This window comes from Pyxicephalus adspersus, chromosome 2 (assembly GCF_032062135.1).
Source record: "Pyxicephalus adspersus chromosome 2, UCB_Pads_2.0, whole genome shotgun sequence".
Taxonomy (NCBI): domain Eukaryota; kingdom Metazoa; phylum Chordata; class Amphibia; order Anura; family Pyxicephalidae; genus Pyxicephalus; species Pyxicephalus adspersus.
Window position 1 is genome coordinate 91,036,990 of NC_092859.1, and position 17,362 is coordinate 91,054,351.

The 17,362-nt window shown below is 36.4% G+C and overlaps 1 protein-coding gene across 2 annotated transcripts in view; it reads left to right on the forward strand.

Annotated features, from left to right (window-relative positions):
* NELL2 (neural EGFL like 2) overlaps positions 1 to 17,362 on the forward strand; it is a 133,280-nt gene that overhangs the window by 64,209 nt on the left and 51,709 nt on the right. For both annotated transcript variants that reach the window (XM_072401453.1, XM_072401452.1), the window contains 3 exons: positions 4,795 to 4,886; positions 11,383 to 11,485; positions 13,597 to 13,725. In XM_072401453.1, the coding sequence (XP_072257554.1) occupies positions 4,795 to 4,886; positions 11,383 to 11,485; positions 13,597 to 13,725 (324 nt within the window). The remainder of the gene's footprint in view (positions 1 to 4,794; positions 4,887 to 11,382; positions 11,486 to 13,596; positions 13,726 to 17,362) is intronic.

Consider the following 17,362-nt stretch of genomic DNA (forward strand, 5'->3'; position numbering starts at 1 on the left):
TTTTTCTTTCCAAAAGAGGGCCTCTCACTATCATCCAGCCCTTTTAACATCTCCCATTCCTAATCTCCTCCTACCCCACGTTGTACACTAGCCCAGCCCCCTCTAGCAACACTACCTTTTTCTTAACTTCCTTAAAAGCTCTGGGCTAGGCCTCGCACCCGGTCATGTGACCCTGCGCCTAATTCTTATGGCTACGGGCCTCTCTATATTCATTTTCCTGTTTGGATCTTCAAATGTACACAGCTATGTTTATTGTCTGTGTGCAAAATACATTTGCTGCCGGTTTCCTTACTTAGGATTCATGAGGCTGTGTAAAGAAATCTGTTGAAACATAAAGTTCTTTCCAAGATATTGTAGTAATTTGTGTAAGCATAGCCATTTCTGTTAGATCAATCTAAAGCTATTTGAGTTTAATCTAACAATATAACACAGAACTAGTGCAGGTTAAAAGAAATTTTTTTTAGAAGAATATTGTTTATAAGGTTCCCATACCTAACAAAAAGATAGTCACAACTGAGCAAACGTTACTTGCGTGATATAGAAGGATCTATAATGTGATCTTATGTGTTAGGGTTATATGTATAGGCAGAATATTTGTTTCTTCCTGATCAGCTATGGGATTTAAAGAGAGCTGGAAGTAAAATGTACTTGTAACCTGCAACCAAACCATTTTCTTCTATGTAGACTGTTAAGAAAAGATGTTGCTAGATTTGGAGATCTCAGTCCAAAACACACATGTTGTGACATGTGAACAAATGATCAATTGTATCTGATCGGGAATATGATTACTTGCTGTAAAGGAAAAAAAAATCAGAAATGCATAATATTTGTATTAGGGTGTGCAGTTTTGAGGCTTCTGACCAACTGATTACTGAATTGGAAAATCCCAAATAGGTAGTTTCACTCTCACTATTTTTCTTGGTCACAGTGCTAGAAAGTGATGGAAAATCAAAACTTTCATAGTTGTCCCCACCAAAAGCAAGGATAAATCTAAAAATGTGGACAGCTGTCAAAGATAGGATTTTCCCTCCATGTTATTAAAAGAAAAAAGAAAACATTGAAAACCTCCAACTGGGACATATACAGCAGGAAATAAATGACTATTTAACTTTTTCCTAATCCATCCAAAAAAAATATTTAGCTATATACTTTAACATATCATTAAATGCCATTTCTAATTTACCTATTAAAAGCATCTGTTTTCCTATTACTTCCTATCAGTACTAGCACAGCAGCACTGAGACCCATAGATGAAGTCTGCAATGCTCCTGGCCTAAACAAGGAAAAAGACCTGGAGAACTTCATATATGCACAGAGTTTTCCAGCTTTGAGTTTCTTTATTTCTTTATTAATAATTAATCACTAAATGTGTTTAATAGTCTTATAAATGCACATTGATTTCATTACAGCTTAATGTTCTTTAAATTGTTCCATCATGTAAGTTAACAGCAGATTAATAGCTACTAGTGTAACTAATTACTTGACTTCTGTTAAACAGGCAATGTACATTTAAATGGGTGCTACATTAAACAATCATACCTCTTTTCAGGGGATAGTGAACCATAACAACTGTAAGACAGTTTTTGTGGATGTTCATAATATTATACATGTATATTACAAAATACAATATCTTTATAGATATTGATCTTAAAATGTATTTATAAGTAATATTTACATATATAGGTCACAAAATCAACAATCCGTATAGAAAATGAGATTTGAGCTGGAGTTTTTAAAAGTAGCACCAATTGTGGGATTTCCTTTCATTTTTTGCAGAATTTAGGAAACAAATTCTGTTTCTGATTTATAGGATAGGTTTTAAAGGCATAATCTGGATTACAGTCTAATAAAAAGCTATTTGGCCTTTATAGTTGACACTTACATGTGTTTACATGAATTTTTCACAACTCATTACATGAGTTTTTACAGGGAACTCCCAATACTATAAGTAGTAAATGGCAAATTTTACAAAGAGATTTCTCATTGTTAATTAATTGCATGAAAGACTGGATTCATGATGGCTGTTTACATTTTTTATCTCTACAGTTTTTGAGGGAGGTCATATCCTTGTCAGGAAATGCAAGGGGGTGCATTCATTCAACATATTCCCCCCTGAGACTGATGCACTTGGTACAGCATAGTTGCAGATTTTCTAGACCGTCCAAATAAAAATCCTTTGGTTGGGACACAAACCAGCACTCAGCAGCATCTTTGACGTCAGAAATGTCCTCAAAACATTGCCCCTTCAGGTGTTTCTTCAAATTCGGGAACAGATAATAGTTCAGAAGGGGCCAGGTCAGGTGAGTAGGGGGGATGGTGGACCAATTGGAAACCCAGGGTGTTAAATTTGGCAGCCACAACGTTGGAGGTGTGTGCAGGTGCATTGTCCTGCAAAAAAAGGATCCCTACGGCGTTTCGTCTTAATTGCCTCCTTCAGCTGGTCCAGGAGGTTAGCATAATGCTGTCTGGTGAAAATAGAGCCCTGAGGTATGTAGTCCACCAACAGACTTTGTCTCAGATAATGGACGCCATGAATTGTTAGGCTGATTTCTGAGTTTGTAACTTCTTTGGCCCTGGGGACCCGCTGTGGTGCCATTTCTTTGACTGTTACTTGGTTTCAGGATCATAGATGTGGAGCCAGGTTTCAACCTCAGTCACTAACCTAGCCAAAAAGTCCTGTGCAGCTTCAAAATGGGCCAAAATGGCTTTGGATGCTTCAACTCGTTCCTTCTTGTGATCACTGTTCAAACATTTCTGCACCCACTTCGCTGAAAGCTTGCACATGTCTAGGATAGTGGTGACCTTTTTTGGGGATATTCGCCAGTCCTTAATAATCAGCTCATGGTCAGCATTGCAGGTTGCCGGGTCAGTTGAGGTTGGGGGGCGCCAACTGCGGGGCTCATCTTCAATGGTGAAATGCCCAGTCTTGAAAAGAGATATCCAGGTTTTGGCAATGCTGTAGTGTTTGTGACATCTTAGTGTGACTGTCCCTTGCTGACTTCATGACGGCCCGTAACTCAAACAACTTGAAACTTGCTTGTGTCTCTGCCATCACAGCTTCTCACTAAAAGAAAAAACAGTTTTAAACTTGATATTTGCACAGTTACATACTAAGATATTAGGCTGTCATATGCCCCCACACTAATATTTCTATTTCATCTGGAAGAGGGCAAAGCCAGGAACTTCTCAGCACCCCCTCGTGTTTACAATCCCAAAATCTGCGGAGAACGTTTGTGTCGTTCTGATTTTATTTTATGATTTCATTTAACTATTGCAGATGTATTCATTTAGAAAAAGTAATACATATTTGTAATTATTTTATATTTCAAAATAGAGCTATGAACTATAAGTATAAAATAAAACTGTAAAGTATCAAGTGGCTGAGTAGAACTTAGTAATGAGTGAATGAAAGTTATGATGTGTTAAGAAGATAATGTAAAACTTATTTGCAAATATTCCATATATTCATGTAAATCTCTTTAATATAGTTGGAAGTGTTTCTGCACAATGTCATAAAGCCATTGTTAAAGAAAAAATAGCAAATGTTTTCAGAATTCTGTATGAACAACTACAAGTTCTTCCTACATGAACAATTTTATTGTACTGTACTATTGTACCAGACCTGTAGTGGGGTTAAAATTGTGGACTTTCTGAACCCTACTTAACAGATGGCCCAAATAACCAAAGTTGAGTGATTTTCCATTTGCATAACAAAACCTTTTGGCCAACTGAATGACAGAGAACACCATTATGAGCTGAGATACTGGCACCTTAAAAGTGTTAGTTGTATTTAAAATCCACTTTACCTAATGTTGGAATTTTTTTAATAAGGTTGTGTTTTATAGAGATTACATAGAATATATCTTTCTGTTGAGAAAGCTGGGTGACTTATCAGGGACCCAGGTGTTCAAGATGTATTACACATAATATCCCTGATTAGGACAATTTCACATTAGAATCTGAAAGCAACCCTGACTCTACTGTGTATAGATGGGGCAATACAATTCCTAATAAAAGAATGCAATATGCTGTATAGTAAATATTACAGCTCCGGAATGACAGAGTTGTAGAATAGCTTTCTGGCTTGTATTTTTTTAAAATTTGTATTGTCTGCTTTGTGATTTGGGAACCTTTACTGATCTTAAGATTTTTAGTTTTTTTGCCTACCTATGATATACAAAAACTGTACAGCACTCTTTACTGTAGAGATTTTGCTTTTATCATTATTACAGTTATGGAAACGTGAAATTAGGCTAGAGCATATGAAGTTAGGCATTTGTCAGCTGTTTGTTTTTTTTCTCTAAAATGACAGGTGGATTTTACTTGCCCTCATTGTAATTAACTAGGTGTACATACATTTTCAATATTTTATTGTTACTGAATAGTACATATTGATCTATCATTTATTTAATACAATTACAGCCAACAAAAAATGGATACCCCACCAAAGATAAAACAACTCAACCACATTTTGCTTCAATATTCACCCTAAATCCATGGAATGCCTGCAGTGTTTTTCTGCCTATTGAAGTTCTCATTCTGATTGCCAGCATAATTTAACGCATTGCCTGCAAGAGGCTGATACTGCTACACTACCTGTATTTAAAAATATATTTATTGATGTGTTAATGATCACAGAGCTGCTTTAATTTGTGTTCTTTTATCTGCCTAGAGTTCAGCTTTGCTGATGTTCAGACTATGGTCAGTTAAAGCTACTATTCATACTTCTGCTGTAAAGAAAAATGTGATGGACTTTCTAAATAATACAATTCCTCTCTTTTTTTCTTGTAATAGCTGTGTGTGTATACCAAGGCCAGCTGTATTTTGAAGGAGAAAGGCAAGCTTCGTATTCTACTTCGGGAGTATGCCTGCTCTTTGAGTGCAAGGTAAGCTGCTCCTTCATTTTATGTTGTTTAGGGAACGCATTTTCTACAAGACAGTGTATGTGTATTTTGTAATCTCAATCTGAAAAAATGTTTCACCATGTTTTATGTTGCCTATAAAAGCATTTCTTGTAAATGGAATTGTAAAGCACTGATGCAAGAGTAGTTGATTTTTTTCCATGGAGCATTTTATTGGCTACAGAGATTTTCCAGCAAGCACTCAAGATGATTGTATGTTGACTAGATCACTTACTTGTTCATCTGACTTTATGTGCAGGTTTTGGTTCATACAAGGGTTTTATGCATCCACAGAAAGGGCTTTAAGCTCCTAGTAATTTAATAAAGGTGGTTTAGGGGCGGATTACCACAATTTAATGCCATGTGTACAAATTTAGGTGCTTGGACATGTATTTCATGTCTTTAATCACAGTTTCCAGTTTGACAAAAGTATAGCTGTTCTATACTATGCAAATCAACAGTCTGAGGTTTCTGAGGTTTTGCTTCATGACATTGAAGCCCAGGTAACATGTGTTCGACTTTAATTTGGCTGGTGTGGCAGGGCAACGCGTTTACAGACTTTTATCCTGGTGTCACGATACTGGACCCTGTTGCTAGTCATACCTTTTAGAGGCCAATTCGCCTTGACTATATATTTGTGATCACAGAACACTATACCCATTTGCTTGCCAGCAGATTACTAGAATATTTGGGCTGTTGGCCTTTCTTTATGCTTCCATTGCCTTGAAAGTCTTAACCATGTCTGCACAACTCTGTTTACCTGACCAGAACCATATTGTAGCACCTGACTGCAGTTTTGTCATCATGAGGCTTCTGGTTAGCTAGAGGAGACATCAGAACTGCAATTTAAGTATAGCTCCTTACCCAAGTCATTACACACAAATGCAAGTGGAGAACAGATTACAGATTTTCTAAACCCTGTGACCAAGATCTCCTGCCTTCCCATGGGTAATGACTAGTGTTGGTGTTCGAATTCAGCTTGTCCCTATATTCGACCCGAAAATGGCGGTTCAAATTCGGGCAGCCCCGACCCAAAAAACACGGAATTCGACGGAGTTTCTCCATTGAGAATTCATCTGAGTTCAGTTCCCACTGTCACCGGGCTGTACTTATTATTGGTAAGTACAGCCTGGGGAACATGGGAACTTGCGGTCGGAGCTTATAGGAGGCACGCAAGTGGTTTCAATTACCTGTGATTGAAGATGAACTCTCAATAGAGTTTCTCCATTGAGAGTTCATCTGCAGTTCAGTTTCCACAGTCACCGGGCTTATCAGTACAGCCCGGTGACCGTGGGAACTTTGCAGTCACAGCTGATTGGAGGAGGCACGTGAGTGCTTTCAATTAGCTGTGTCTGCAGATGAACTGCTGTTCCATATGTGTTCTTGGATAGAGATTCTCTATCCAAGAACACATACTATAGTTACGCTAGGGCTGCAAAAGCAATCAGGGGCTTTTGCAGTTCTACACAGTCCCGAAAAAAAAACCTGAATCCCCCCCATAGACGTTAATGGTGTTCCAATTTGGTGTTCGATCACCTGAAAAATATCAGGCTATCCGATCGAATAGCTGCTGAATCAAACAGTCAGCTGTTCGACCAACACTAGTAATGACATTGGTCGTGTTCCAATAAAATAATATAATTAATATTAAGAAAAAAGTACAAATACAATAAATTATTTCTGAATATTATTACAAATAAGCAAAAATATTGCTGTCCATTGAATACATAAATGAATATTATTCTGTATAAAGTGGACTTGCATTTGTCTTGAAATAAACTAAAATCCGCTGCAAATAACAGCAATTCACAATACAATTTAAGCATTGATCTGTTATATTAATATACTACACGAAGTTGAGTATTTAAAAGCATGCCTTCAAGCTGCATCAAAAAGCCTGTAATGTAGTGACAAATATGAATACTGGTTGTGTATACAGCCTTCAGGCTTTTTATCTGCAGTGTTCTGGTGCTGATGGCTGTGTCAAGCTACAGTGATAGAATCCATTTATGACAGCCTGGCCCTGCATTACTGTCATTTCATAAAGAAGTGGCCATATTATGGGAGAGCAGATGCAGTTTTTCTTCCCCATGAATAGGTAAATCTAGTGGTAATATTTAATAAATATTCTGCAAATTGTTTTGCAGAGAGAAAGTATTCAGCACAGACAGAAATAAAGGTGCTTCCGTTCATTAGTCTAGGCAAAAGCCAGAACCCCTCTTCAGATTGTCATTGCTCTATCTGTCTCTGTTTTATTTAATGACTGGGAACACCCTTGTCCTTGTGACAAAAAGTATAATTCCAGTAACAGAATTCTGGTTAGCAGAAAAAGTTGAAAGAGAACAGCCCTTAGGATGGTGACCAATATGGTTTAATATGGTTCAGGCCTACCATGGTCATATGAATCCCATAAAGGATGAAAGCTTGTCATTATTGAACTATTGGCAGAGGCATAACAGACCATTGGAAGGTTGTTTGCAATAATGTTCAATACAACTAAAATATTCATGTTTATGGTGACATCTCGAAAGGAAACAATAGCAGTTGAATACACGTAAAAAGTCCATCTGGCTGAACTTTCCTATCAGGATCTACTAGTACTCTTTCAAGATACAAGGGACTCTATTAATCTGGGCAATTATCGTCTCATTTTTATAGACTGTTTAAGTTGTGTTGTTCCCTCTGTTCTCTGTTCTAAACCTTTTGATTGTAGATTTGCAGAGGCATGCTAGTAATCACAATTGCATTCATATAGTCCCATTTATACAGATTCTGGAAAAAAATTATTTATTCTTAATGCCAACCAATCTGAATTTAGTAGTCAGATCTAGTCTGTACCAGGATTCACATCTCCTGATTAACTTGCTTGTGTCATTGAATAGTTAGCTTTAGCTGTTGAGCTCGGTATGCAGCCTTTTAAAACTAGAGGAGTTCAGGAGACAGAATAAAACATCTGAAAACCAGACTAAAGTTCCACACACAAAAAACAATATTTCTTATTTACCTGAGAAAAAACAATTAAATATGTACAGGTAGTCCCCTGATTACATACAAGATAGGGACTAGGTTTGTTCTTAAGCTGAATTTGTATGTAGGTCGGAACAGGTACATTATTTTAATAAATGCAATTGGGACAGATGTTTGTCTCAACATATTATTAGCCAGCATGGTGTCAGTTACTGTATAAAATCCTCACTGTGAGAGAATCACAAACAAAGCTTAAAAAATATTTATGGAGCCTATACATTCATTAACTTCTGGAGCAAGCTGTACTTTGATACTTGTACAGTATACCTGTACTTTGGCAAAAAGAAATCACTGCAGACTTTGTCTTGGTCATTAAAGAGTTACAAGAGCCTGCAGAAAGAGCTCACCCCCCTAAGATCACCCACAACCTCAATGTAGCTGTGTTTAGCAAAAGATTTCTTCTGCAAGTCATGCAAACTGTCCCCTCCCCCCTTCAAGCCTCTGTTATGCACTGGAGCAAGCAGGGAAACCCATTCGTATCTAGGAGGCATCTGTATGTCGGATGTTCTTAACCAGGGGACTACCTTTTTCTTCATTGTGCATATTAAATAAAAGCTACTATATATATTTCAGGGATTTTTTTAGACAAACTGGGTCCCTGGGCAAATATGACAATGCAGAGCTACTTGCACACCAGCCATTATGTCATTTGCAGCCCTGGAAAATGCGGGGGCTGTGTTTGCCCTACTCTACTTCCAGCTTTGCACATTCATATACAGCATCACTAGGCCAACTAAAGTTCCTGGGCATGTTTGCTTTGTGTCTGACAGTCTGATAAAAGTTTTTTTTTTTTTTTTTTTTAATGAAAAAAAGTGATTTTATTTTTCCCAGAGTCAAAGTAAATGAATATTAAATGCATCACAAACTGATCTCAAAGGCAAGCTGTTATTCTGAATTTGACATGCTTCTGGGTCTGAGCCCATGTAGATTAGCTCAAAGGGAAATGTACTAGTTGGTGTCCTTATCTGCAGGGGATTGTATGTGCCTGTGACAGGGCAATATGTATTGTGCAGCAGCAGCATGCTAAATACCAACCATTCAACAATATCTTTGAGGGTAGTTCTAGTATGACAAAGAACTGTTCTAGTGCAGAGGGGAAACTGTATATCAGATATGTTGTAAAAGATTTCATAGATGTCAATATTTGCCTTTGGTGATCTGCAAGTTGTGAGACCCAAAACTTTTTTGGCACCCCTACCTCTAGCACATATTGTCAATTTGTTTTCTCTTTTCTGTGGATAGGAATGGCAGTTGCTATTTTTTGCACACATTGTTAGTACAGCTCATTGCATGGTAATAAATGGGGTTTACTGGGGAAAGAGCAGGGTGTCATGGCACTTTGACTTTGGTGCATTAATAAACTGTCATCCAATATTTATTCGGTGTTGAGGAAAATAGATACACCGCCTTGGGCTGCGGTGTCACCAACATAAAGTCATACTTGACATTTTAATACAATTGGTAGTGTGTGTGTAATTTTGTATTTTTGACATTTGTCACTGGCAAACTTCTACTTTTGATAAATATGTCCTGAGATGTTTAGGTAGTGATATGTTTAGCAAAATTTTGGTTATTACATTCTAGGTTCATAATAAAAAAAGGAATACAGAGTTACCAATATATCAGATATAATAAATAGACTGTCTATGTATGCTCACATTCTTTAAACTACACTGTGTAAAAGAACTGTAAAGTACATTAGTACAACGGAGTAAAAAAGGACTTGTGTAGCTCTAAGCTGTTGGTGGAGGTTATTAATACAATTCATTTTTAGATGTGTATCACTTTATTGTTTCTCTTTCCCACACAGCATCTGTTGAAGTAATTGCCATTGTAAATGCCTGTGAGAATACATTCTGTGCCTTTGTTTCATGCCCGAGCCCTTCTTTTAAGAAAAGAAAAACGTGACGTACATGAAGAACAAGTAGAGCATTTCTATTCTTTATAGAAAGGTTTTTCCTTCAAAGACGGAATAAAAAGTCATTCCATCATCATCTAATATTCATGTTTAAACAGTTTAGACAAGAAAGCTGCTTGCTAAATGGCTATAATACAACCCTCAGATCTGGGTTTAAATCCACTAATGCAGAGACATACAGATGGAGGAGTCATTTATTTCAAATTACTTTCATTTCACAAGCAGATATAATGTTTTTTTATTTAGTTTATTTAATGGCGGTGGAAAATCCCAAATGGCAGACCCATATGCGTGGATGACAGCATGCAAATACATTTGCATACACTTTTACTAGAATGACAAACACCTTAATATAGCTGCAAGTTTCTTTTGAGTAGGGTCTTTGAATCGCTGTAGCCTTGGAACTGTGATTGGTTATCGTGAGTTCCCATTTTTTATTTCTGATAAAGCTATTCATTTGCAAGTGCCTATAGTAATGTTTTGCTTAATTATTAACTCTACAATAATTGGTTCTCACATCTGTGTCCAGTGGATTGAATTTGCACGTATACATTTGAAATCGGCGACCGAACAGGAGAAAGTTTTACTAAAATATTTTTTACATCTGTTTTCGCATATATCTAATAACAATCTTAGGTATGAAGTTGAAGATAATTTATGGAAAATATAGATTAGATACAGGCACACAATACATACAGTCGTCATTGGATAATGTTTACGTTTATATTATGAACTCCATTTTTGGGTGAAACATCTAAATTCAGAGTGAAAAAACAAATATGGAAACTGTTCATCTGCTAAATATTAGAAAATTCTGTTCAGCCACTCATGTGTCTAACAATTAACAGTGCTTCTTGTTGCAGCTTTTCATGGCACCTGTTTATTGTAATGTTAAATGAATTTATAATTTAAATCCAAATGGAACATATTTTGAATAAATATTACTGGTAAATTATTTTTCATGTGATTTTCACATTATAAAATGCTTGTTCTAGCATAAAAAGGGGCACATGTAAATAAACCAACAATCTTACTATTTACCAAAAATTTAAATAGTTTAAGCATATTTGTTTAGTGCAAATCAGACCTGACCACTATCTTTATAAACACCTATGGGTATTGCCATTTTGCTAGTGGTAATGTATAAAGGAAATTGTGAACATCAATAATAGATTTTTTAAACACCCTCCTCACCTCCAAGAATCTCTTTTCCAAAAGTAATAAATGCATGCAGGGTGGAAAAAAATTGGGTGTGTACGCACTTTAAAGTAATGTAATGTAATGATGGTAATGAGGTAATATTTAAATGAACTTTTACTTTAAAATGAAACCCCTTCATATAGATAAGAGTATTCTTTAGTACTACACATGTATCCTTTCGGACTAAATTACAGCACACAATCAAGTACATATATTGTGTGATTTTATATAAATATATAAATATATATATATATATATATATATATATATATATGAGAGAGAGAGAGAAATATATATTTTGGGTATACATATAAACTGCTGTCTCTTTCTTTAAAGGACAACAAAATGCAGAGAATACCAAGCCCAGAATGTTTACCCTTAAACTGTCCGCAATCTGAACAAATAGAACTGAAGAACAGCTGCTGTAAAGTCTGTAAAGGTATGTTCAAATTGACAAAAGAAGGTGCAGAAAAAGCTGGTAAAACATTTGTTATAAAAAATAAAATTGCAGGCTACTTAGGGTCATTACCAGGTTTATTTAAGCCAGTGTTACTATAGTAGTGCAAATAATGTTCTTTTTTATATTCTTTGTCTTGCTCTGATTTTGCTCATCTGCTTCTATATAAGTTAATAAAGTAATATGACTTAGATTGCTTCCTATGTTTTGGAAGGGAGTAAAATTGTTTAAAGAAAAGTCAGTATTAATCATGTTAGATGTCAATTTGAAGATGGAGATTACAGATAAGCTTAAATCTTGGCTGTCCATTTGTTTATTTTTGGTCCATCCTATCCTTTTCTAACCAATTACCTGTATGCCGAATGGTGACTGTAGAATGCACATCAGCCCACCAATTTGTAATCCAGGGAATGCTTTCTTCTTTTTCTTTTATTGATCTCTGGATAATATACAACTGCACTAATCCAAAATTACTTCTCTCATAACTAGAATCCATCACATAGTGTTTTGTGGAATCCAAGTCAAGATCTATTTATTGCCATGGTTACTGACCAGTGAACAGCTGTATCATCGCAGTTGTAATATTGATAGGCATAAAACAGTAAAAATCCAAAGACTAAACTATCACATCTATAACTTGAAAAAAAATACTAAATGTTTTTTTTAATTTCTGATCTATTTACCTGGTTGTCAAACACAGGTTTTAGTTTTGGCCACAAAAATATACTCTTTATAGAAAAGATTATTATAAACAGCACCCAATCCACCTATTTATGTACTGTGGGTCTTTTTTCTGATAATGTCTTCAAACTGATGAACTTTAGATGTACCTGTCCTTTTCAACACCTAATAAAGGTATTTCTACCATAACCAGGGTAAGAAATGACTTCCAATGTGCGAAGGTTGTACAGTTAATAAGCTGTTATGGATAATCGGAGCATTTAAATAATTCTGGGGAGCAATGTAGGGCCCAGTGGGTCTCAGATGGAGGTTATGGGTCAATGACCCAAAGCATACTTCTGAAAGCACCCAGAAATGGTTGAAGACAAAGAACTGAGTTGGCCAGCAATGAGTCCAGATCTAAGTCCCATAGAGCACAGGTGGAGAGATCGAAAAACAGCAGTTGGGAAGGAATCCTTCAAATCTGAGAAACCTGGAGAAGCTGGCAAAGGAAGAGTGGTCCAAAATTCCAGAAGTGAGATTTAAAAGACTCGTTAAATGTTACAGAAAGCAATTAACATCAGTTATTTCTTCCACAGGGTGTACTACCAAATATCAAGTTCAGGATGCCAATCATTGTCTAGGCCACTTTTGACCTTTTGAGTGGATTGTCTCAGATTTTTTTCCTGTTTTTTTTATTTTTTGTGTTCTTCTAGTGCTATCAAAAATTGCAACAATTTTCTGTTAAAGTGGTGCATTTTCTGACACAAATGCAAGGGTGCCAATATTTTTAGCCATGATTGTATATATGGAAGGTCTACATGGAAAAGGCCAACTGAAGGGCAAAAAAAAAATACAATGCCATAAAGTCGTTCTGTTTTTCAAACTTTATTTTGCCCCAATATTTTCTTTCTAAAAGTGCACTTTCATCTACCAAACTTATGTGTTCTTCTGGGACATGCCTTAATCGTTCAGCCCGTGCTTCAGAGTAGTGTTGTTTTAGATGATAGAATTCAAACACAGTTGGCTAAAGTAATCATATCATTTAGAGATTATGTGAGCTGATATTGTTGAATTCATTGTAAAGAATGCTAAATGCCTGGATGTAAAGCTGCAAACTGCTGCTATGACCCCAGAAGTGGTAAACCACATTGGTTGTTGCTGCAGTACTCTTCAGAGGTAAATCAACTATCCACTTGTCGCTATCTGGAACTAGCTCAGCCACATCCTTGTGCAAATGTATGCACAAAATGACCATTACTGTTACTTACTGTTCTTTCCTGCCAATTCAGATCTACCAGTTTGCTCAGAGTGATTTAAGTGAAGTTCAAAGAGAGTACCAGTTACCTACCCTGTTATACCAAGAGCAACTCTCATTTCTATACCCCCGTAATAGTTTTTTTACTTGTACTAACCTAACTTGTCATCCTTAGGTTATGACTTTTGCTCAGAGGGACATAATTGTGTGGAATATTCTGTCTGCAAAAATCTGGTTGATCAAGCTGTCTGCTTCTGCCGTGATGGTTTCCGGCCTCTTAGAGAAGACAATGCCTACTGTGAAGGTACAGTTGCTACATGCTAACATAATATACTGAATTGATGTACAGTACCAAAATCTGCTTTGGAAATAAACAAAAGTTGTGGTTGATTAGGTGTAAGTGTGACAATTTGTCAATTTTTTAATAGTGGTTCATTGTAAAGATTTATATTTTACTATTTTGGATATCTTAATCAATTTAGAGGAATACAGTTTATGATAATGTTTGGTCTTCCTGGGAGCATAATTACACTACAAAGTTCCACACTTTTCCCCTGCTTTTTGTACTTCTCATTGTCATATTTACACTGTTCAGGCAAGTACCCTATTCTTGTACTATACATATAAAAAAAGGAAATTGGAGGAATGCGTTGTCCCCCTTTAAACATGAATTTGTGTGTACTATGCATTTCAGTTTGATATTGATTGATAAAATACACTCTGAAATATCTTTTTGCAACTTTTTCTGTCCCAATCTGCAATACAGTGCAAAGAAAATAAATACTATTTACAATCTTTATTTTTTTTTTTTTTTACTATTCAGTTTCAAAATACTAAAGATATATATCGGATATATTAGATTTCACTTTAAGCAGTTTAATATTATAATATATTGGTAATTGTTGTAAACATACAATCATTGCATGGTTAACTCCCTGTTATCTAGAATTGAAGTTTACACTTGGAGCGCCATGCTGTCAGTAAGGTAGCACTTTGTGCATCACTCTCACATGTGTTCTTAGCTCCCCAAGACATACATATTTAGATGGTTAGTCAGAGTTGGGTATGGACTTTCTTTCTATTGCTGCCATTATATTGCCCCGTGCTTGACTGTGTTTAAGTATGAGAAGTTATGTTATGTTTTGTCGTTAATTGTTTTTTTTATTTCAATAGTAATATCAAGTCAATACAGAATTTATGGTATAGTGTGGGGGTATAGAATTAGGCCTCATTTTATTAGTAACTCTCAAGCAACCAGAAACCACATTTATCTGGACTCTACCAATCCCCTTGGCTGCTCAATAACAGGAAGTTTATTACTAAAAACATAAACAGGCTTAGTAGTAATTTTGCATTTTTACGATATTTTGGTTTTATTGAACTTGTAAAAATGAGTTACTGCATGTAGACAAAAACCAACCCCACAGTTCTTTAGGGTACCCCATTCCATTTCTTTCAAAACAAAATTAATATATTGCAGCTCATCAGTTGTGATGACAACATTATTTCTCTTTTTAAGGCTTTTTGTCCTTTATTTTCACCTGGTGATTCTACCAGTAACACAGTTCCTGTCCTATCACGACAACCTTTACACACTTGCACCTATAGCGGAGCAGCATTGTCACCCTAGGTTGATTTTGTATACAAAATCTCCTGCCCTCCATTACATGGGGAGGAGGTAGCTTATATACTTGTAAAACCTGATAACATTATTATTGTTATTTATTGTTGTACTGTGCTTGGTATGAGAAAATCAAATCGAAAGCAGCCATCATTTCAAAGGACTGGTGCAGTTAATTCATTTTTTGTTCTTGTAATATATATAGAAACTTCTTTATTGTCAATAATGGATATCAGCAGTTTTTTATAAATGCAACAATTATTGCATACGCCTAGAACATAGATACTCCAACAAATAAATAGTTTTAATATCTTTGAAAACTTGGTTGACCTTCATTGTTGACAACTAAATGAAAAATAAGTACCGTAGTTAGAAAGGTAACTGAGAATTTTTATTGATCTGGTTACAATTAATTATTACATTGTTTGTAATATATGAATTTCCATATAACCAAGGCTAACCTCAAGGTTGTCTTTATATAGAAATTCTTGATTCCTTGAAGCAGAGAGTTACAAAATATTTTGTGAAAATGAGTTGTGACCTATTAGAATGGTGTTCTCTGGCATGTGTGTGTAATAGAGGGCAGGAGATCAGTGATGGAAATGCATTCATAAAGTATAGAAATCCTACACCTTATGCAGTATTTGATAGGAATCATAGCTATTCTGCTACTGTGCTACTAAACAGTGTACTGAAATGATATCCATGTTATTTTGATTGATAGGTCTTTCAGAGCTGAGGAATGAGAATGGCATTTATAATATCATCTGTACTTGTATTTCAAAGATATATTCCAATAATATTTGAAAACAAGTATATGAGATTAAATGTAATAAAATATGACTTGACAGCAACACTTTAGGATGATTCACAAGTTCTGCAATTTACAGAGGTAACTGAAGGAATATTACCATTAAAGCTTAAAAAAGCCCCATGCACATTAGGTGACCTGCACAGCTATTAGACCAGCCTGCATCTGCACAGTTATCACTGCCGTTGGCTAGATAACATGATTTGAGTTCTGTGGCCTGTAATTTGTAATATATTTGATTGTAATGAGCATACTTATTTCTTTTCATTACTGGCACCACTGTAAGGTGTTCAGAGTCATAAAAAAAGTCAGCTCATTCTTGCTCAAAAATATTTTTATTACAGCTTTATTTCCAAAGCTAAGCTTTCATTACAGGCCGTGTGCTTGTATATTCCTATTCTGGTGGTAGGCAAATGGGTCCAGGTACTTTAAGTGCTCTTATTTTGGGGAGCAGTGATTCCATTTCAAATGCTGAGCTTTACCAAAAGAGACTGTTTGGGTCGGAAGGACTGTGCCTATGTTCAGGTCTAGATTGTTGTCCAAGTAAATTTTATTGGCTGAGCACTAACCTTTTGGCTATGTAAACAGGTGCAATAATTATCGTTGGAAAGGATCTTTCACGACTAACGACAACAGCTAACGACTGCATGATGCATGAATGAGTGCTGTACATACAGCACCGTTCTGCTCTATGGAGTGGGGGAGAACGACGGAACGGCACCCTGCTGCACTCTCTCTCCCTTCACTATCATTACAATCGTTCATCGTCCGTTGATACGCCAGGGTGGTCGTTCGGATGATGGACGATGAGCACTGTGCACACACCAAATTCTCGTCCGATATCAGCCCTGAGCTGATTATCAGACGAGAACAATTGCACGTGTGTTCCTAGCCTTAGTTTTTTGGGCTATTTAAGGTAAATGGGTGAATTTCTAAACATTTTGACATTGATACTTAGGATGAAGACTAGCACTTAAAACCCAAGCTTATGTCCCCCTTCCTAACCCCAATTTCCACCTACTTTTTTTTTTTTTATATACCGTGTTTCCCTGATTATAAGCCATCCCCATCAAATAAGCCACCCCCCCCCCAATTTTTGCCCAAAACATTAAAATAAAGCACCCCCTGCAAATAAGACACCCACCGATACCTGCGCCTGCCCGAATTTCCCATTCAGGTGGAACGGTGGGTAACTGTGTGCCTCTGTGTGACTCCGTCGGTGCTGGCTGCAGTGCAGAGCGAAACTAAAAGTGACTTCAAAGGCCCACGCACCCGCCCGCCACTCCGCGCCAGGAAGGACAAGCAAGCTGCTGATCCCTGCCCTAATGGAGTCTGTTACCCGGCCGTAGAAGCCAAAAAAGTCAGTGAACAGAAGGGGACAATGAAAGGCACAGAGTGATCAGAAGGGGACAATGAATGGCACAGAGTGATCAGAAGGGGACAATGGATGCCACATGAGTGATCAGAAGGGGACAATGAATGGCACATGAGTGATCAGAAGGGGACAAT